At 29.6% G+C, this 23,184-nt stretch overlaps 1 protein-coding gene across 1 annotated transcript; it reads right to left on the bottom strand.

Annotated features, from left to right (window-relative positions):
* Window positions 1-669: 669 nt before the first annotated feature.
* Window positions 670-21,593, bottom strand: LOC107453154 (cytochrome P450 2J4). Its single transcript, XM_043040156.2, has 9 exons — window positions 21,149-21,593; window positions 18,065-18,189; window positions 15,751-15,857; window positions 13,740-13,892; window positions 9,603-9,757; window positions 6,435-6,550; window positions 3,303-3,558; window positions 2,197-2,387; window positions 670-964 (listed from the first exon to the last, which is right to left on the bottom strand). The coding sequence occupies exons 1-9, from the start codon at window positions 21,358-21,360 to the stop codon at window positions 789-791; spliced, it is 1,491 nt and encodes a 496-aa protein (XP_042896090.1). The 5' UTR covers window positions 21,361-21,593; the 3' UTR covers window positions 670-788.
* Window positions 21,594-23,184: the final 1,591 nt, after the last annotated feature.

The raw sequence follows: 23,184 nt of genomic DNA, 5'->3' as shown, positions 1-23,184 counted from the left end.
CTTCTGAGAAATACATTTCCCCACGACATATCTAATAGACCAGTGTTTCCCAAAGTGTGGTACGCGTACCCCCAGGGGTACGCATTCTTATTCGAAATATCTTGCAACAAACGAAAATTTTAAAAAATTTTATTCAGAAACAAAGCCAGCCATGAAAATTTACGATTACGTATTTTTCTATTGGCTTTTTTTTGCAGAGTTAACAGTTAATATTTAGTAGTGTCAACAGCCAGTTGTGATTTTTATCTTTTGTGCAAATTTTTTTTTTATATTAAAAAATACATTCATTTTTTTTATCAGTGGTACACAGCGTTACGAAAAGTTTAGAAGGGGTACACAAAAGTCATAAGTTTGGGAAACACTGTAATAGACCAATTATAATTAATAAAATTTCCCTAAAATGATACATTTTACGGATTTACTTAACAAGATTTTCCCTAACTTTTATTGAAGAGAACGACGATTTTGTGTCACTTGGATGATTGTTCTCTCTTTATTAATTATGAAATAAATATTGCGCCCTCTTTTCCCTGCCTAAGACCAGTTTTTATCCTTCCTTTCCGCACTGATGTTAGATATGTATGTAAGCTGTAAATGTTACTGCTTGCTCGCAGATCAACATCTCATTTTATTGTAATAGATATTAAAAAAAGAAACGAAGAGAAATGTGCTTTTGAAGTACTTTTATTAAACAATTATTAATAAAGGTGCTAACAGCGGATTAAAATAAGAGGATTTAAGATTTATCTTAAATCATTAGTTTTTTCATGCAACTTATATCCCAACTATCATCTCTCAATAAAGCACAGTTCCTGAGGATTCGGAATGAGACCAGCTGTAAATATATAATCCAGATCAGGTACTTTTCCAGGCGGAGGTTGGATGGAAAATTTCTGCATTATGGACACGAAATACAAGTAGACGGTCATTACAGCAATGCCATCTCCAGGACAATTACGTTTCCCTGCAGTAACAAAAATAACATTGAAAATTATACATTCAAGTTGAATTCAATAATTCGAATGTTTTAATAAATTTATATAAAATGTTTAAAATAAAACAGTTAAAATATTTGGTTTCAAGACTCAATTCATTCACAGAAATGAAATTTTAATGAAAACTCTTACCAAAATACATGCCAGTCTTTGTGAATGTAAGAAGTTTTAATTCATTTAGGGAAATTGATCAGTATGACTTTCAAATACTAAGATGCTTTTATGAAAGGAAAAAAATTACTGAATTTTAATTCGCAATATCTTGAGTTTACGAAGGGAATCAAATGAAAAAGAATCTTGATTAAATAGAAATGATAAGATGGAAGCTTATGTAAGCAAGTAAAATATATGTACTCACCCATTTTTTTAAAAGTTTTTAACTAGAATTTTTTTTACTATGACTTAGGCCGTTGCCAAGCAACATCTAGGCATCAGTACGGATCAATTCAGTAGTTCAACTTAACGAATATAAACTGCGCAGTAGAGGAAAATAAGAAAGATGTCACTAAATTCGAACGACTAAGCTGCGCAGTGGGGGAAATATGAAAGATGTGATTACGTTTGGACTACTAAAGGATCAAATTTCTTGCTAATGGTAACCCGTGCTGAGGCCTTCTCTCTTTTAGGAAATATTGTGCCAACTCGACAGGATTATTAGTTTAGAAGTTATAAGGGGTTTAATATTTAGAATATCTCAAGAGTGCAATTTTCGACTTATTTGAGTCTCTGACGTTGCTATCTGGACAAGTGAGATACTGTTTCATATCGATTTTTTTAAATACTAAATTGATCCAATCCAGAAGATAAGAGAATTCCTGGATCAAGCAAATCAATATACAAGTCTTCGTAGAGCACTTTTTGGTGGAATTTATCCTCGTTTGCGGTACCACGAAAATATCCCACGGTTTGCCAGGAGACAAAAAGATTCTAACCCAAGATCCCTCTACCACTGAGAATATTTTAAGTCAGCATTGTGGTCAGTGAAAGGCGGGAAAAGAATTCATATCAACCAGCTACAGTTGAAAATTCGAACCAGGGTCGAGCCATAGAGAGGCGAACGTTTTTTCATTGAAATGCGAAACCTCAGTCCCCTAAGCCATCGAGTCTCTAGGTATTCATATTGGAAACTTCTAAGTTGAACGACTTTTATAGACACTTAAATTGGCTTGATAAACAATACTTTAAAGTGAATAATTCTTACCAAATGAAAATGGTCCATATGCATCAACATTGTATAGCCTGACTGAGCCATCTTTATCAAGGAATCTGTCGGGTTGATATGCCATTGGGTTGTCAAAATATTTAGGATCATGCATCATTGCGTATCCATTGCAGATAATCTGAGCACCTTGTGGAATTTCATAGTTTTGAAAAGTAAAACTTTCCGTTACACTGTAAAACAATCGTCTGGATTTAAAATATTCATTGAAAATCTTTATTAAAACACAATATCATTAATCAGTCAATTTAGTACTTTCATGTGGCATGCCATAAATTCACTTGCGTGTATTTTACGCAATGCAGCTACTGCAGAATTATACGGATTAAATAGCTCTGTTATCTGATAATCAATGTTATGGCTCTGTTAGTTAATAATACTTGAAACACAATTCCTTTAAAGCAGTGTTTCCCAAGCTTATGACTTTAGTGTACCCTTTCTAAATTTTTCGTAACACTGTGTACTACTAATAAAAAAATGAATGCATTTTTTAAAAATATTTTTATTAACATATTTTAGTTATTAACTGTTAACTCTACAAAAAATAGCCAATAGAAAAAGACGCAATCGTTAATTTTCATGACTAGCTTTGTTTTTAAATAAAATGTTTTGAAATTTTCGTTTGTTGCAAGATATTTCTCATAAGAACGCGTACCCCTGCTAAACTGTTCCCGTATCCCTGGGGGTACGCGTACCACACTTTGGGAAACACTGCTTCAAAGTAAATGGTAACTTTATCCCGACGCTGCCACCAATTTAAATATAGCTGTAACGAATCAAGCTATATTAAAGAAACAGTTCTTTTTTATAAAAACACATTTACATTTACACAATTATTTGACAACCACACATAAACTAAACAAGTTAAATTGAATTGCCCGTAACAGGTTACTAATAACCTTACAAAATAAACGGGTTAGTGTAAACCTTAAATTCAAAACAAAAATTATTCTCTTCAAAAATCAACTCAAATAGTCTCGTGCTTGGTTATACGTTTTTTATTCATGCTTTTGCTAGCCAGAAAATTTTTAGATTTTATACCACTGATAATTAAATATATTTTACTATTTTAAGTATTAATGACTTACTATCGGGCTGGGAAAAGTCCACTTATTGAAGCCCACCGTAACATTTCCAATATCGATGCCAAAGTGTACGGTAGTTTCTGTTTGTCTTCGTAGTAAACCGTCCCATCTCTTCCGATTTCCCGGTCGATTTCTTCGCATACTTTTTTCTGGATTTCTTGGTTTTTGGCCATTAATAGAAGCAGCCAACCTACACTGGCAACTGTTGAGTCATGACCCGCAATTAATAGTATAAACATGTCACCAATGAGATGTTCAACTGAAAAAGGAAATATTTATGAATTTAATTTTATTATTATTTACATGTAAGCAGACACTTATATCGGCTTATATTATTACTTCAAAAGACTGAGGGGAATCGTAAATCGACTACGTCAACCTTCATCTATTAGAAGGTACCTCAAAATAAAATCATGTTAGCATGTCTTATATACTAGTGAATTGGCATTCAATATTTATAGTGGTAGTTACGCCACAAGACTTTCATATACATATAAAACACACACATATATATAAGTCGCAGTCAGTATTATTTACTGCGCATGAGCAGCAAGTACAAAGAACTCATAAAATAAGTTAAAAAACAATGATAGAGAAAACATGGAAAAAATATATAAATATTTTTAAAAGAAAAGAAAAAGAAAAAAATTTTGAAAATGAAATATTTTATGAAAGATATTAAGAGAAAAAATAAAAAGTCAAAAAACAAAATAAAGAAAATATATTATCTCATCAAAATTTCACATGTTTATATCAGCAAAAAGAGTGCTTTCTAATATTCTATTACAAAGCAAAATATATCTATACAACAGTGTGAGGAGTAAAAAAAAATTGAAACAAAATTAAGCGGGAAAATGCTAAATCAAACATATCAAGCAAAAAATAGAAAATAAAAAATTCAAGAAAATGCAGAATAAAACACAAAATGTAATATAAAAGCGTGTAGCGAATTCATATGTACTTCCACTTTCAAAATAATATTTCAAAATTAATTTAAAATATTTTTGTAACAAGTTAGCCAGATTACAAAATATTAAAATAGAAGCGCAAAAAGAGGATGAAGGTATCGTTTTATAACGAGTTCGATTTGTTAAGTTATCTTGGAAGTTATCTTATCCGAAACTGAATGTGCGGAAGGTAAAAATATAATACTGGATAATTCAATGAGGTTGAATTTCAATTATAAAATTTTAATATCAATTATTATTTTTTTTTTTCAAATTTATTAATAATTATAACATACAATTAACTAGATTTTATATAGAATTTAATTACATTAGTTGGATATCCATTGTTTTTTTTAATGAAATTTTTGATGAGTTCGTCTATTTGTTTTGTCGATAAATAAATAATTCGGAGGCATACATAATTGTTCTCTATTTCTCATTATTTTTCACTTGTGCCTCAAAGAGTTTTTTTACTCATTGGGAAAATAGTTCTAGATTTTTCACGTCCCCTCACTCTTCGACAAAATCAACTAGATCAACTTCATCACCATATTCCCAAATGAAGAATTTTAAAAGTCATAAGAAATAGGCTAACATAAGCATTTATAAAAAAGCATAATAAGATCAAATAAAAGAAAGCAGACGATAATTTTGAAACTTCTTAGAGTTTGGAGTCAGGCTCATTTTTATTTTCAACAGCATTGATTTCTATATTCTTTTTATGATTAACTTAATCGTAATCATCTTGGCGGCAATTTTAATATTAGTTAAGAATACAGAAGAAGGAAAAGAATTTTGGGATTAAAAATAGCAGCTTTAATGAAAGTCTTATCAAGTGAGAAAAAAATTCAACAATGGGTAACTATTATTCAAAATTTTCTCTTTTTTAAAAATATTTTTATATTTTTTTCTAACATTATGCTTTGTTTTTAGTTTCTTATCTTTAATCACGGAATAAAAAATGAAAAGACTTTTTACATTTTTTTTTTTAAAGAGATGATAAGGGAAGCGTTTAATCCTTTCAGGGTGGCAAGAAATAAATATATGAACACACATATAATACGCCATTAAAATACCACAGACAACCATGCAAATATCTACAAATATCCAGATAACAGAACCACTAATAGAAAATCAGTACAAAAAAAAAATTAAAAGAAGCAGGTAATTTTAGAGCGTCTTAAGTTCGTTGTTTCTTTGCTGAGACTTTTTTTAAAAATTTTTTTTGTTTTAAGGTATGAACTAACCCGTTTCGGAAATTGGATATGATATAAGCCTTTTGTTTTAATGCACTGATCTGTTACGGGGAATCGGAAATTTTTATGGATGCTATAGTTCTATAACGTTTAGCACAAATCCTGTTCTCTAAAATAGACTAAGAGGAAAATCCATTGGTCTAGGTATAGCGCTTATTAAAAATAGGAAAATATAGTTGGCATCATTCGCGAGTGGTTTTAGTTCTGTGTGCAGAAAGAAAAGAGCCCTGTTAAAATGTTCGTTTTAGATTTCAAAGAGTTTCCAAAAATTCAAGAACTTACATCCAAAATTTGCAAAAACATCTTCCATAATGAGAATATACGATAAGTTCTTATAGATTTATTCAATTCTAAACTTGAGTACCAAGCATGCTTGGGAACTAAACACTTGGGGTTCCTCGTTCGACTGACCACACAGTCGGAAGTCGGCCGGAACCTCCGAGAAAGGGAGGTTACGGCCCTTTTTCTATCTTCTCGGGGATTACGGATGGGCACAGTATTCCTTGGCCCTCTATTTACTGTCACGCCACTGAGTTTAGTTAAACTTTCTTTTAGTAATTTCTCAGTCGTTTTTTTTTTCCTGTTTTGTTTTGCCCAAAAAATAAGAAATTTTTAATTTCCTTTCCACTCTTTTTCCGTAATACTAGGATTTCTAGACAATTTAAGCCATCAAAACCTGTTTGATTGTGAGATGAAACATAGTGAAAGTGGAAGGCTGTGATTAAAAAGATATTCAAATATCGTCTGGCAATCAAACTGATTTTGATGTTATCAGGCTTTGATGTTAACCTTCCTTCAGCAATAATTCAATATGTTTCGATGATTTTAAATAAATAACATCCAAAATTTCGACCATTTTCTGATATTCTGTTTGAAAACATAAGTATGGCAGTCAAAAATGAAAATTTGGAGTCAGAAATAGAAAAAAATACCTGTAAATGAACTGTTGGTATCATCTTTTTTTTTATCTAGTTCGTTTAAGTAACAACCAATAAAATCATCCCTTGTAACTTCATTTTTCGAACGCATTCGGTTTTCCACCTCTTTTCTGAAAATTAAAATTAAATATTTTTATTTCAATTGGAGGAAAAATTTGATGAAAATAGAATGCGCTTATTAATAATTTTTTTAAAATATACGATCAAACTCGTTTAATACAAACCTTGCTTTAACGAGATCCCCTTTTTAACGAGAAATTTTTCAACAAATGTTTGGTTTTGCATTAACTTATATAAAATCCTGTTATAAAACGCGCTGTTTAAATACTTATAATCATCCACCTTTCTTCTTAACACTTTAATATTTACTATTTTAAGTTTTTATAAAAAGGATTTCAGACAACTTTTTTGTAATCCTTTGTTTGTTTTCTTACTTCAGTACATTTTGTAACATATTTTGAGTTCGAAAACTTTCTAGTCAGAACTTTCTAGTCCCTTTGACGCAGAGCGGTTGCTACTCTGCTACTGTCGGCTTGGTTTTTAACTAAGTCAACTGCGAATTATGGACATTGTGGATTTGAGTTTGGTGCTTGATTAAATTCAAGCCTCCTTTGCATGTCTACCAATTGGTGGTGCTCACAATCGAGACCAAATCGGGGGCTTGTGCTAATGATCTGCTCGTAGGCCACTGTCGTGGTGGTTTGTATTGGATTCAGCTATCTGAGCAACTGCTTGCGAATGGCTTGAGGAACTCAAATAAAAATTTATAACGAGCATAATACGGATATGTTAAGAGAGAGTCGCGGTAGCTCCGGGGTTTGAGCGTTCGCCTTCCACTGAGGTCTCAGGTTCGATTTCCAGCGGTATTTAACAGTCAAAAATATTTTTCAAAATTTCCAAAATGCTTTCTTTTAGAACTATGTGCAATGTAGTTTTCAGTCCCATATAGTTTATTAACTTAAAAATTTTTGATCTATCTAAAAATCAGGACAGAAGCAAACGTACTTCTTTCTTCTATGACTCTTCACGCGGTAATGGTGAAGGCATGTTAAATGTTACCCTAGATAGAGGGTAGTTCTCAACGCCACCTGTAGCCACATTTCTATCACCAATTGGTTTTGCTTTTTAGTACACAACTAAATTTTCCTTATTTCAAGTATCATTGATTTTAAATAATATAGCTCTATGGAAACACATTTTAAAAATACAAATATAAACAAGATAAACGCTTGGTTTTAGATAAATTTAGTAATACTGATTCAGTTACGTAGCACCAATTCAACTGTTCACGTTAAGGATTGAGCTTGTGAAAAATAATTAAACATTAAAGTACGTGCCTTAAAATATTAAATAGAATTGTCTACAGCAGAGGTTCTCAAATGGTGTTTCGTTGAAGCCTAGGGTTCTGTAGAAGGGTCACAGAGGTTCCGAGAGTTACATCTCTTTAACAAGTTATGGTTTTCGAAACCCGTAAATAGACTTATATTCAAGTACTAATTCTTATTTTATTTACACTGGTGTGCAAAACTTAAGCAACAAGTGCGTTTTTTGTCATAACTCTACGAGAAATCATCCGATTGACATGAAATTTGAATATGATGTACATTATTTTGTACTTAAACGATGGTAAAAGAATAATGGCGNTTTCATGGCTATCTTATACTTTGTTGGGGAGCTGTGGGTGAAAAACCACTTGTTGCTTAAGCTTTGCACACCAGTGTAATATTTCAGTTATTTTAAGGAAATTATTTTATTGAAATGCTTAAAGAAAGAAATTTCAAAACAACTTTTTTTCTAATAACAATAGAATAAATGAAGCATGAAAAGGATAGATACATTTATAAAAAAATTTAGTACTGTTTTTCATCCAATAAAAATAATCAAATTTAACAGTGAAGAAGTATGTTTCTAGGATAAGTATTTCCAAAGTTCAATTTCTTTTCTTCTCGTTTTAATTTTAATGGAAACCACATTTTATCTCATTGATTTTCAGTTTAAGCATGAACTAAAATTAAATTTAGAATTAGACCAGATTCTAAAATTTAGAACTATCGTTTCAGACCTGTGAATTCAACTGTCTGGCAAAAAAAAAAAAAAAAAAAANAAAAAAAAAAAAAAAAAAAAGTTTAAGATTATTATTGATCAAATGATGTGATGAAAAAAAAATCATTCTTCATTCATTCTTTTAATATTTTCAAAATAATTGAAAAAATTTAGCTAGTTGCGTATTTTTAAAATAATTAATAATCTTTTGTTAATTAATGTGTTCATTATTACTGAAAAAATTTATNTTACCAGGAGGATACTGTCGTGTCGCAAGACGTCTCCCTAATGCAGCGTTCAGGACGTCTAGCAAATAAGCCACCTTTGTGGAGTTAAAGTTTTATTTATAACAATATCTAATGTTAAACCAATGCAAAAAAAAAAAATTCATTTTTCAAATATTTCTCCTGAACAGACAAATTAAAATTTTAGAACTAATTTTAGGATCGGGGCTAAAATTGCTCCGTATAGTTGACGCTGTAACGTATTCTAATAAGATCAGACTAGAATTGCATTACAAAGAAAAAACAATTTATTTAATTACATTTTCATCTATAACTCCATCAAACTTACTCTCCTTAAAATTTAAACATCACTGACTGACTGAGTAACTACGAGACACATGCGAGAGGAAATCACAACGTCCAAAATTCAGAATCTTATCACTTATGGTTCTGTAGTTATAGGAGGTTCGAAACAGGGTTCCGCAATCAGGATAGACAAAAATACTAAGTAAAAAAAAGGGGGGGGAAATTATTTTTATTTTTGAAAAGGTGGCTAATTTAGAATACCTAGCATGAGTAAAGTTGTACAAATACGTATACACTTTAGGCGTCTCAATATTGTTTAAGTTATTTGAAGCAAAAACACTAACTTTTTAATCAAGAGACTGGTGGGTTCCAAAATCTAGCTTTAAATGGAAAATAAAAGTTTGATTCAAAATCTAACTTTTCCTTAAAAAAACATGCCGGGATTCAAAGCGTGGAAGTGTACGGACAAATCAAAGTTCCCTTTCGCGGCATTCGAACGCTATTCAGGCATAGCAGTTAACTGGTAAGAATGTCAGAATAAAAAGTTTTTTTAAAAAAATATGTAATTGAAATCAATAGGTTTACTTACCCAATAAACTTTTCAAGTTTCTTGAGAATCACCATGAAATCTTTCATGCCTTTTATGTTCAAAGTTTCAAGAACTTTGAACGCCCCAGGAAACAAAATGTTTAGATTGACTGATACCATGTGTTTCATCATTTCTTTGCCAACTTTACACATTGTCTATGAAATACATCATTTATTATTAATCTATGAAATACATCATCTATGAAATACATCATATTAGTTACGACTTCTTATAAGTAGGGTAAACTAACCAGTGAAGGAACACTTAAGCTTCGCTTGCCTTTTAAAAAATCCTATTAATTTCAAAATTCGTAATTTTAGTTACATGACAGTGTCAACATATTTGTTACTAATTGCAAATTATGTAAAAAAAATTGTAGAGAACTTACATAATATTGTTTTAAAGTTTTGGAGGTTCAAATAACAAGTAGTAAGAAGACCAAGTGAAGGAACAGCTCTTACCAGCGAATGAACACCCAGTAAAGGAACACTTAATTTTGGTTATTTTTTAATGCTCTTTATGAATTTATAAGCCATACAAATATTTAAAAGAAAGTCTATTCTTGAAATTATAACATATAAATGCTTGGAAAATGTTAACTTTTTTTTGTAATCATGAATTAAAAATTAAAGTGTCAACATATTAACACATACTGTTCATTCACTGGGAAATCTATGCCCAGTAAAGGAACATGCCCGTTCCCTCACTGGTTAGAAGCTGTTTTTCGCATTTTTAGCATACTTTTGATGCGGAACATCACTAAAGGTACAAGAAAATTAAAGTTTTTCTTTCATTTTCATTAACTTAGAAAAAAAAACCAGTAAAGGAACACTTGTTCCTTCACTGGTTTTTCATCGTTTGGTAATCCAGTGAATAAACACCCCCTTATCTCAGTACTTTATTATGCTATGATGCTTAAAAAAATAAAACGTAACTTCAATAACTATATTTTGAATTCTCTTTTTCACAGTGAGAAAAATAAAACTATTACATGCAATTAATTCCACTTCAAACATATAAATACAAACACTCGCCTTATAATTTTTTCAAAGAAACAAGGTGTTGCAGAGATAATAACAAATTTAAAAATTTTTCCAGAGAAGTCTATTTGACCAGGTAATCCAAAACATTGTTAGATGATTTCCTATTGTTTGGCAGTAAGCTATTGTTACCAATCAATCTAAAGAAAAACTATCAAATTCTTATTTTTAATCAATATATATGAAATGTTCCTTCACTGGGTAGTGTTCCTTCACTGGTTGGTTTACCCTATCTAGAACAAAATTAACGAATCATGTCATGTCAGTATATATAGCGGGGATGCACAGCCTATGGCCCGTGGGCCAAAAAAGGCTCTCATAGTGCCCTCTAAACTGTCTAAAATATAATATAAAAAAATATAAAAATTATTTTTTAAGCCACGTTCTTTCACAGAGAGTTACTGATCTAGTTTAGAGCCTTTCTCAAAATATTAAAGTTTTAATAAGGCAATGAGTACAGAGTTTGCAAGAAAATGTAATTACTTATGAAATCGTACAAATGAAGAAAAAAAAGAGAAGGAAAAAATTTTCGCAAGATAAATAAGTAAAAAATATGTAAAATTTCAAAATTCTAGCAATTGTCATCATATTGAACATTAGAACATAAACTATAGAGTCTATCTTAGTACACTGCAGCGAAGCGTCATTAACTGATTCATCGATGATGATAAGTTGATCATGGCTATTAAGTGATGTGAATCTCTAATTAAAAATAAAAATTCAGGATCACAGCAAAGCTGTAATCATCAATATAGCGAAATCCATATGGCAGGATTAGGCTTTGACATCAGCGAGAAGGGATCGGAGCATCTTTACTAGTTCCTTATTGTGAAGATGTTCTTGCATCTTTTTGAAGATATTTAAATAGTCTTGTAGCTGAGTCGGCTCTTGTGGCTGAGTCTACTCTTAACCTTTACCCTTAGCACTAATTTCTTAATTAATTGATTTTCTTAACACCTTTTACCCTCAGCCCAAGTATCCAAATGACTTAATTTATTAAATTTAAAAAAATAATAATAATAAAACTTTACATGGCAGGTGTGTATATTTGGAGCTGAAGATTATGAAATTTAACACGAAACTGTGAGATCGTGGGTTCTATTCCAGCTGATGGCAGTTTTTTATTTTTATTTCTTTACACTGAAATTTTTTTTTCTTAGTTTTTAAAGTATTCATGTTAAAAACTAATAATTTAACAATTATTAAAAAAACTAGAAGGCTCCGCCCCTTGTTCACTTTGCTCACTAACCTTCGTAGTTGCTTCTCATTAATCAGTGCACAGATAAGAGGAAAAACGGTTTATTTCCATTTTTCTACACAAGAATTACGATTGCCATTTACATTTTGAAGATGAGTAAATTTAAGCAAATCAATAAAATTGGAAAATTGATACCTCCCGCAGAGTTATTTCTCAGTGAAGATAGACTCAAGGGATACAGCATTCGCCTCCGGATGAGGTGAACCGAGTTCGCTGGTCTATGATGGTGATGGCTGCTGGTCGATATGAATTCTACACCCGACTTGCACCGACCACAGTGCTGACCTAAAATATCCTCAGTGGTAGACGGATCATGGGTTAGAGTCCCCTTGCTGTCAGACTAACAGTGGGAGGCTTTCCTCTCCATGTAACTCAAATGCTGATTGGTTCCATCAAAACGTCCTCCACGAAGGCAAAAATTTCATCAAATACTTGATCCTGGAGTTTGTTTGCTCGATTGGGTTCAAAATTACACGGTTACGGAATTGAACATTAGTAGTCGAAACTCGAAATTGGGTGGGCTGTTCAATGACTGTTATGAAATAAACTAATAATTTGGCCGCAATAGCTTGGTTAGTAGGGTATGTACTCGTGAGAATGGGAGTTCGAATCCAGCCGGCCGAAGAATACCCATGTTTAAAATGGTGACTGGTGCATGTTAAATCTGTCTGGGTCACAAAGTCCAGTAAGTTCTTAACAAATCAATACCTCTGGGTACTGATCCAGGAGTTCCCTTGTCTTCTGCATTGAGTTCAAAATCACAAGGTTACGTAGTTAAACATGAGTAGTTGTAAACTCAAAATTGAGTCAGTTTTTCAATGGCGGTCATAAAAAGAATAAAACTAATAATCAAATTGTATTTTCTTGTATTTCTTTTTAACTCCTTGCGTATTTTCTACACTCCTTCATAATTTCATGTTTCTAAGTCTATAGATTTTGAGCAACAAAGCAAAATGTAACGTAAACGAATGTTTTTAGTAATTTAATGTTAATACTCAACAATAAAAAGAATGACAGTTTTCCTCATGTGTATATAAATAGAATTGAACTTACTATAGTATAAGGGCCCCATCTTTTTCAGTAGCTTGGGGCCCCGCCAAGCTTAAATCCGGCCCTGGTGTTCGTGTAGTTTTTAATCTGACAGATAATAATAAAAAAAAAAAGAAAACATAAATCATGTATGTTTGGAATATTATTTTACTGTTTGGAATATTACAATTAATTTTTAATCATATATAGATTGCAATTCAATTGTCTTAATCATATTGATGATTGTATTATTTTATGCTTTGATTGAAAGCATCTTCCTCAGAAATAAATTTTTTAAAACCCTGTGATTAGTTGAATTTTTTTCCAAAAAAGTACGTATTTTTCCGTCATGAGATAGTACATACGTATTGTATAACTTTATTTTTACAACAATCAATAACACATTTTCCCATCAACTACATCATTTCAGATTCTGTAGGTTGTAGTTCTTTTTCTTTTTTTCTTAAAATAAGACTTGCAACGTAACTCTCTTTATTAAAAAAGTTGAACTTTTAAACAGAAAATTACTGTTTAACAGAGAATTATGGGGAGATACAGTGAATTGCTTTTGGTCTAAAAATCAGAATGTAAATCTGGTTCCTTAAGATATTTCAGTATAGTATCATAAATTATTTCTATATTTCATTACAAAATCGTAAAAAAAAAGCACGTTATGTTTAACTGAAATTAAATGGAAAACGTTTTCATTCTATATAATATTTAAATGACAATTTTTACTTTAACTCACAGCCCAGTATTTTTTGACCAAATCATTTCTCTACATCTATATTTATAAAGAGGCAATTTTACTTCGATTTCTTCTTTTTCAGTTTCTTCATCCAAATGTCTACCGAAAAGTAGAGATAAACTGTTGGTGATTTGAGATCTTGATAATAATGGCTCAAAGAAAAATGGTTTCCCATTTTTATCTTTCAATTTATTTACAAGTTTATTTGCATCTTCCTAAGAGAAAAATGGGAAAAAAATTATTTAACTTTTTTTAATATGTTCCAAATATATATTCTAAATGAAAATATGTATTAAAAATGAAAGGAATAATATTTTAGAAAGAACTATTAAAATGACTATTATATAACATCTCTAATTAGATTGATTGTATTGTACATATGAAGTAACAATTATCATAATTTAATTAAAAGAAATAAAACAACACTTCTTTTAAAACTTTAAACTCTCTAAATCAAACAACTGGATTTAAAAAAATTACTTTGAGACTCTTGATAAAACAAATGGATTTTTAAAAATTACTTGCTTGTAAAAAAAAAAAAAAAATTGCTCATGATAAAACAATCGAGATTTTTAATGCATGAGTTTTGATTCCTTATAGCTCTATAGTCCAAGCCAGAGGCTGAACTACATGATTTGAGTGGAATAAATCAATCAATTGTCGTTCCCATCATTCCTATTTGACGATTCGTGTTCCTATTGGTTGTAATCTGTTATTAATTGATGATGTCTGTTCTGAATTGATGATCATAACAGCATGGCATCAATTTTGGTGTTATAACATTTAAATAACTAGTTTTAAAAAAAACTTTTAAGAAAAATTGGAACCTTATTCTTAACTTTAATTCATAAGTAATATTTCGCGAACCCCCTAGATTTGTGAAAAGTATAAGGACATAAGTTGAAGATTAAACTTCGTTGCCTGAATCATGCTTAACACAGTTAATTCATGAATTAATTTAAAAATTAATTCATGGATTAATTTTTAATAATTAATTCATGAGTTATGTTAATTCAAGATGTTTGACATGGGGTCAAAATTCCATTTTAATAAGTGAAAACAATAAATAAAACAAACAAATAAATAAAACTGAATTATGCTTTTCAGAGTGGTAATTTGTGAATCTAAGATGCCAGATTGTCCCAAAATCAGGATTTTGATTAATGAAAATACATAAGTAGATATATAAATAAATCTGATGTTCGCAACAAAAGTGTATAAGTCAAAGCTGGAATGGGTTGATTTGAATAAAAAATAACAAATTATTTGTCCATTTTATTTTACCAACAAAGTCTCAAAAGCTTTTTGGACGTACTACGAACTGTTTTGCAAGTTAAGAATAAGGGTGCAATTTTCAAAAGTGTTATTAATAACATATTTAATGAAGTACGGAGAAATGCTCAATGTGTCAAAAAATCACAAAGGATTAAAAAAAAATCGTTAAATAAAAATTATAGGAGCTGAAAATTGAATTGTAATGTTCTCTGCCTGAATTCTGCTTAGAAAAAAGATAATTTATTCTCATCAAACTTCAAAAGTGTAAAGTTCGTCAATAGCATATATATATATACATATACATAATATAAAAAATACATAATATATATATACATAATATAGAATAATTATTAAAAATACTAAAAACTTAATGCTAAAAATATATATATAATTGCAGCAACAATGTGGCGTAGCCTGAAGATGCAATTAACAAACCCTTGTACATAGATTTCATTTAGAAAGCTGTGTCTGAAATGGAGTAGAATAGTATATTACTTCCAGGGACTAATATAGGGGTAATATAGGGGTATAATACAGGGCCTTTATATCTATGATTACTTCTTAGTTTTTAGTCAATAGCGCCATCTGGTGTCGCAACCGAATCCGTTCCAAATCTTCATCCGTTTGTCTTTAATTGATTTTTAAAATCGTCGGTCATTTAAGAGTTGTTGGTTAGAAATAAATTACAAGATCTTATTTTTACAGTAACTTAATAGTAAGAATTAAATAGAAACTACTTATTAATTCCTTCATTTGTTTATCAAACACAAAATAATTAGAATTTTGACTCTATTTCACCTGTATCATTGTTTCCCAAAGTCCTTTTCCAAGTCCCAAATTCCTCATAGTGTGCATAGTGAATCGACGCTGCTCTTTCCACTCCTCTCCATTTAATGAACCTAATCCTAAAAATATATATTAATCTTATAGTTTTTATAAACTAAATGAATTTCTTTTATTCTTATTACTGGTTCGTTTACATACGAACTCGCTTTCTTGTCTGAGTCGCTTTCTTGTCTGAGATTATTTCTATTTTATTTACTGAGGTGTATTTTTCTCTAGTTCGTACGACTTTCCATGAATGAGAGGTTGATCGAATGCCGAGAGACGATATCCAACCCCTTACCAATACCGCGCATGTAATTGTATTTTATTTTGGAACCATGTTTAAATAAAATTAAATTAAAATTGTCCGATCAAAACAATCTAAAATGCAAACAATCGGGCAGCGGTAAAATTATCAAAAGTTGATCGGTCCTCGGTGATAAAAAGGTTAGAGAGCATTAAGCTAAAGCACTTAAATCTTTGGTAAGAAGCTATGCGTTTGTAGACCAAGTTTCAAACATTTTCAAACCAATATAATCAGAATTTTTATCGTAAAATTAAATTTACTGTCAAAAAGAAATTTCGATAATTTTACGACTAAGTGGTTAAAATTGAGTGAAATTCCATGTCCGGCGACAAGACATATTTCAGTCCTTTCCTGACCGTTACTCTGTCAGAATGTATAGTCACATTACGTATGGCAAAGATGATTTATCGTGAATCACAATTTTGACCTAGAATTCTTATATTTAGACTAGACCTCAGGGCCCGATCGAATGGCTATATAAATTTCAATCATTTCCTGATTGCACAAAGCAGTAATTTATCGGTAAATTACCGACACCAGGAAATTTATTGTCAATCATAATTCCGACCCCTGTCTAACTGACGACAATACAAGTTTCAATCGTCTCCGAACACAAGTAGAGTTTATTGCCTTTAAGGGATTGTCAAACGTAATAACTCAGTGGTTAAAAGCACTCAGCTTTCATTGCGAAAGACATGGGTTCGGTCCGCAGAGCATTCCAGCTTCAGATTAATAGACACCAGCTTGCATTAGTAAACAAATAACACAAAAAGTGTAATTTGACCAGAAATTGATATAAACAGGCTATCGTAGTCATGGTAATGGTTAAAGGTTAGCTTTGCCCCGACTATAGTCAAATTATGTCCGGACGAAGTAGCAAGAGGAGCAACCGTTTGATCAATTATTAACCCTTTTGACGCAGAATTTTTATTAGACATATAATTATTTTGTATTAATTTAGATCAAAATAAGTGAAAAATATTATATTTAGTATTTGATTAATTTACAGTTATGAAATGTAACATGAGACGAAATACAACATGAGACATCTTTTTTTGCGCTAAAGGTAAAATTTTCCCAAAATGGCTCACTTTTAAACAATAATTTTTCAAATTTGCAGTTGTTTAGACTTAAAAGAAATAGTTATTCCTCGTTGAAATTTCTTTCATTTTCAAAATCAATCGTTGATAAATTTTAGAAAATGAATGAAAAAAAAAAAAACTATTTTTTTTTTTTTGGATTTTATATTTTAGTTCAAATATAATCCCAATAATCTAACAGATTTTTTCAATAACTATTAGATTGTTTTTTTATAATAAAAAAAATACTAAAATTCATTTTTAATTGTAATGAACGCCAGGAAAAAATATATGGAAAAAATATATATGAAAGGGACACCTGTGTCTGCAACAAGGGATTAAAACACCTCTAAACTTATTTCCAATTTCTTTCATTTTCAAAATCAATCGTTGATAAATTTTAGAAAATGAATGGAAAAAAAATTAACTACTTTTTTTGGATTTTATATTTTAGTTCAAATGTAATCTCAATAATCTAAAATATTTTTTTAACTATTAGATTGTTTTTTTATAATAAAAAAATACCAAAATTCACTTTTAATTGTAATGAACGCCAGGAAAAAATATATGGAAAAAATATATATGAAAGGGACACCGGTGTCTCATCTGCGACAAAAGATTGAAACACCTCTAAACTTATTTCCAATGAAAATTAAAAAGCTATAATCTTGCTACATCTACCACACATCTTGCAAATATATAAAATTTTCTTAAAAAGCAAAAAGTAACGAATTTTTCTGTAATTTGATTACAGGCTTAACTATATGGAGTGATTCTAATTTTAGTATCATTATATAGAGTGCAACTTAAATTACTTCTGATTAAAGCGAAAGAAAAAACATAAATAAAATGGACACCAGTGTCCCATCTGCGTCGAAGCATTAAAAGTAAAATTAATTACCTCCTTTTCCAACCAGGAAATCAAATGAATGAGGGGTCCTTGATAAAGTGTTTGGCAGATTCAAAATATCCTTAATCATGTGATATTCTGTAACACATACAATTAGTTGCGGGCCAGTATAGAAGCTAGAATAAATATTAGATGACTTTAACAGTCTAGAACAAAACGATGACTTTAACAGTCTAGAACAAAACAGTTATCAGGGCCCCATAAAAAATTCAATTCTTTTTAGCTAAACCGAAGGTTCCCAAATGGTGTTCCACTGAACCTTAGGGTACCGTGGAACAGTTAAAATGGTTCCAAGAATTAAGTTTTTATTTTAACCAGTATTGATTTTTGACACCTGTACTTATATTTAGATCCAATCAATTATCCATTATTTAATTAATATTTTGGTTGCCTTTTTGAAATTATTTATGGTAATATGCCAATAAAAAAGTATTGGCAGTTTTGTTTTTAAAAATATATAATTTTTCTATAAACAATATAACCAAAAAGTTATAAAAAGAACATGTTTGTATAAAACATTGCACTATTATTTCCTATCGCACTTTTCATATCAAAATAAAATAACTACATTTACTAATAAATTAATATGTTTCCCTAATAAACATTTTCAACTTTAATAGTACTTCTTTTTAGTTTTAATTTCAAAGAAAGCCACAATTCTGCTAATTTTATTCATTTTTAGCTTATGTATATATACTAAAAACAACTTCATAACTAAACTAGATGCAGCTCTAGGACTGTTAATTTAACTCTCGGACCTGAAACCTAATTTAAGATTATAATTAAAGATAAATTTCAGTCCCCTTATTAAGTATTTTTACAATAAAGTCTTTTATTGGTTAATCATTTAGGTTTCCATGGCCGGAATAAATCAAGAACAGCCGATCTATACATTATTTATTCATTAGAAAATTAAAAGTTTTTACACACAGCAGTGCACAGTGGGCCAGCATCCAAGGTTTCGTGGCCAAAATTAGTATTTCGATAAAATTTGTTTCAAAATTTGGGATTTTTTATTTAGGGGTTTTTATGTGCTGGTAAATTGAATTCATAGTTAAAATTTTGAAATACACTAAAAATACCCAAAAAAACAAAATGGCGGCTGAAATATGGCGAGCAAAAATTAAAAAAATAATATAGTACGTTTAAATAATTAAATATAGCAATGAAAATATAATAATTTTCGTAATTTTATATTAAAATTGAAAAGAAAATTATATTTCCGAAGTAATATTACAAAATAACGCGAAAACATGAAGAAAAAAACCTACTTTTTGATTTTTGGTATATTTAGTTCACCTTTGCAATACGGGCAAAATGGGGAAGGTTTTTTCGAAAGAAGAAACATCAAAGAAGACAACAAAAATAAGTTTAGCTAATTACATCGTGGTACTTTTGTCATTCAAACATTGTAAAATGTCAAATGATAAGATATAAACTATAAATTTGTCAAGAGTATTAACTAATCCAACAAATTGAAAAATTGTACTATAATTTCAGATTAATTACTCTGATAAAAATGTAACAGTAAGGTGAAATTCTTATGTATATTTCTGAAAAAAAAATTTAAAAGTTACATTTAAAAATAAAAATTTAACATATCATTGAACTCTAGTCGGTCCAAAAAGTAAATTATAATGTTTGGAATGATTATGAATACTTAATTTGGGCTATATTAAAACTGCCTACACATATTTTAGTTGAAAATTTAATTGTTGACTTTTGGCCAAAGATCATGGTCTTCTGGCCCACAGTGCAGTGGCGTGCAGAGGGGTGAAAGGGCAACGACTCGAGTTATCCAACCTAATCAAGGACGTCCATTAGGCTACTACTAAAAATCTTGAATCTATTAACTTTTATTTAAGCTGTAATTTAATTTGTGATTTAAAGTTATTTTTAAAGTTAAGATATTTCTTTAAATTGCAATTAGAATTCAGTGGCGTACCGAAAGAGTAGGGATGGAATCTCTTTAATTTTTACTCAAATTGTTATTTAAAGCTTTTTTTAAAGTTAAAATATTTTTTTAGGATGTTACTACAATGCAGTAGCGTGACGAAAGGGTAGAGAAGGGAGCTCCTTAATTTTGAATTAAAAGTTATTGTTTTAAAGTTATTTTTGAAAGTTAAAATATATTTTGTAAGTTGTTATTAAAATGCAGTGGCGTAACGAAAGGGTAGAGAAGCCTTTTCATTTTTACATAAAACTTGTTATTTAAAATTAGTTTTTTAAGATTAAAATATCTTTTACGTTGTTATTAAAATGCCTTGGCGTAATGAAAGTGGGGCTAAGGGGCTATATGGCCCCAGGCATCTAGCTAAAAATTAAATCCAATCGGATAATTAGAACTTTATAACTGAGATATTTGTATTCTTTTTAGAATGATAAATTATTCATTCTTACTCGATTTAATTAAATGAATTAGATATGCTTATACAAAATTTAAAAATATACGGAAAAGAAAGTTAGAACTTTCCAACTAAGATAATGGTATTCTTTCTGCAATTTTTATATACTTATTTGTATGAATTAGATATCTTAATGAATATATATCAAAAGGTATATAATATAAAAAAGCAGTTTCATAAATATGTAACAAAAATAGCCTTGAGAAGGAAAAAAAACTTTTAAAAGGAAATTTTAAAAGATAAACACATAAGAACTTTCAAATTAGGACAGTAGTATTCTTTCTACATTTATTTTAATGTGAATAGGATATGCTAATAAATATATGCTGAAATATGAGGTTTAACAGTTTTTTAAATAAGCATGAAAAAAAAATAGCTTTAAGTGGGGGAAAAAAATTTGAAGGGTAAATTTAAAAATCCAAGTATTAGAACTTTCAAACTAGGACATTTGTATTCTTTCAAGAAATAATAATATAATATAAGATAAATAATGCATTCTTTCTAGATTTATTAAAATGAATTAGACATGATAATAAACGTTTGTAAAAGTGTATAAAAAGTCAGTTTTAGAAATATAAATTTTTCTTGAATATTAAAAAAGATTAAAATTAGAACTTTTAAAACGAAGATATCTGTATTCTTTATTTAAATAAATAAGAGATAAACTTACCTAAATATGCCGCCATATTTATTACCTAAATCTTGGAGTGTTAGGTTAGGTTTTTTACCCAGGAAGAATCCGTAACCAATTAACGGTAAACCAATAGGTCCTGGGGGATAATTTCTAGATCGAAACCATCTGTAAATTATACTACATAATATTAACGAAACAATAAACACTCCCAGTGTTTTCGTAACATAATCAATATGAAAAAAGAACATTTTCAAAGTTTCATAGGACAGTTTAAAATGGCTTCAGCATTGTCTTTAATGGGAAACCAAATAATAAGGTTTTTTCTTTTTTGATATTAAAACTTTTTTTATCAAAAAAAATATCCAGAACAAATTTATCTATTACACCTCTCCTTGTCAATCTAACACGCACTATCAGAAATATATGACAGTATTTAGAAGCGATTATAATGACCTTCGTGGATTGAAGGCTGTTTACGTAACGCGAAATATCAAGCTTTACGTACAGCGTTAAGTTCTTAGATTGAGTATGAAAAATAGTTGTGTTCATTATAAAAAAAAAGTTTCGTAGATTTGTATTATCTTTACCGCCAATTTTTACAATTAAATTAATTGCGCAAATATGCGATTAATCTAAAACACATGAATATAGGTAAAAGAAAATAAGGATTTAATGAATAATCTGTGATAGAGCATGGAATTTGGCTGTGTTCATTATAAAAAGTTTTTTGCTTTGTATTACCTTTAATGTCATCTTTTACAATTAAATTAATTGCGTAGTTAGGTGATTAATCTAAAGCACGAATATAGACGAAAGAAAATATGGATTCAATAAGCAAGGATTTAAATAATCTTTTGTAGAACATGAAAGTTGGTTTTGTTCATTATAAAACGTTTTGTATTACCTTTACCATCAATTTTTACAATTAAATTAATTGCGTAGTTAGGTGATTAATCTAAAGCACGAATATAGACAAAAGAAAATATGGATTCAATAAGCAAGGATTTAATAAATAATCTTTTGTAGAACATGAAAGTTGGTTTTGTTCATTATAAAACGTTTTGTATTACCTTTACCATCAATTTTTACAATTAAATTAATTGCGTAGTTAGGTGATTAATCTAAAGCACGAATATAGACAAAAGAAAATATGGATTCAATAAGCAAGGATTTAATAAATAATCTTTTGTAGAACATGAAAGTTGGTTTTGTTCATTATAAAACGTTTTGTATTACCTTTACCATCAATTTTTACAATTAAATTAATTGCGTAGTTAGGTGATTAATCTAAAGCACGAATATAGACAAAAGAAAATATGGATTCAATAAGCAAGGATTTAATAAATAATCTTTTGTAGAACATGAAAGTTGGTTTTGTTCATTATAAAACGTTTTGTATTACCTTTACCATCAATTTTTACAATTAAATTAATTGCGTAGTTAGGTGATTAATCTAAAGCACGAATATAGACAAAAGAAAATATGGATTCAATAAGCAAGGATTTAATAAATAATCTTTTGTAGAACATGAAAGTTGGTTTTGTTCATTATAAAACGTTTTGTATTACCTTTACCATCAATTTTTACAATTAAATTAATTGCGTAGTTAGGTGATTAATCTAAAGCACGAATATAGACAAAAGAAAATATGGATTCAATAAGCAAGGATTTAATAAATAATCTTTTGTAGAACATGAAAGTTGGTTTTGTTCATTATAAAACGTTTTGTATTACCTTTACCATCAATTTTTACAATTAAATTAATTGCGTAGTTAGGTGATTAATCTAAAGCACGAATATAGACAAAAGAAAATATGGATTCAATAAGCAAGGATTTAATAAATAATCTTTTGTAGAACATGAAAGTTGGTTTTGTTCATTATAAAACGTTTTGTATTACCTTTACCATCAATTTTTACAATTAAATTAATTGCGTAGTTAGGTGATTAATCTAAANAAGGAAAGGAGAAGATCAAAATTATCCGTTTGAAAACATCGCCTATCAGAATAACATGTAGTAAGCAGCTGAAAACTTTTTAACCGGAACTAGAGTAGGTCCCGAGCTCGAGATT

Source organism: Parasteatoda tepidariorum, chromosome 5, assembly GCF_043381705.1.
Source record: "Parasteatoda tepidariorum isolate YZ-2023 chromosome 5, CAS_Ptep_4.0, whole genome shotgun sequence".
NCBI classification, from domain to species: Eukaryota; Metazoa; Arthropoda; class Arachnida; order Araneae; family Theridiidae; genus Parasteatoda; species Parasteatoda tepidariorum.
This window is presented reverse-complemented; position numbering and strand designations above follow the sequence as displayed.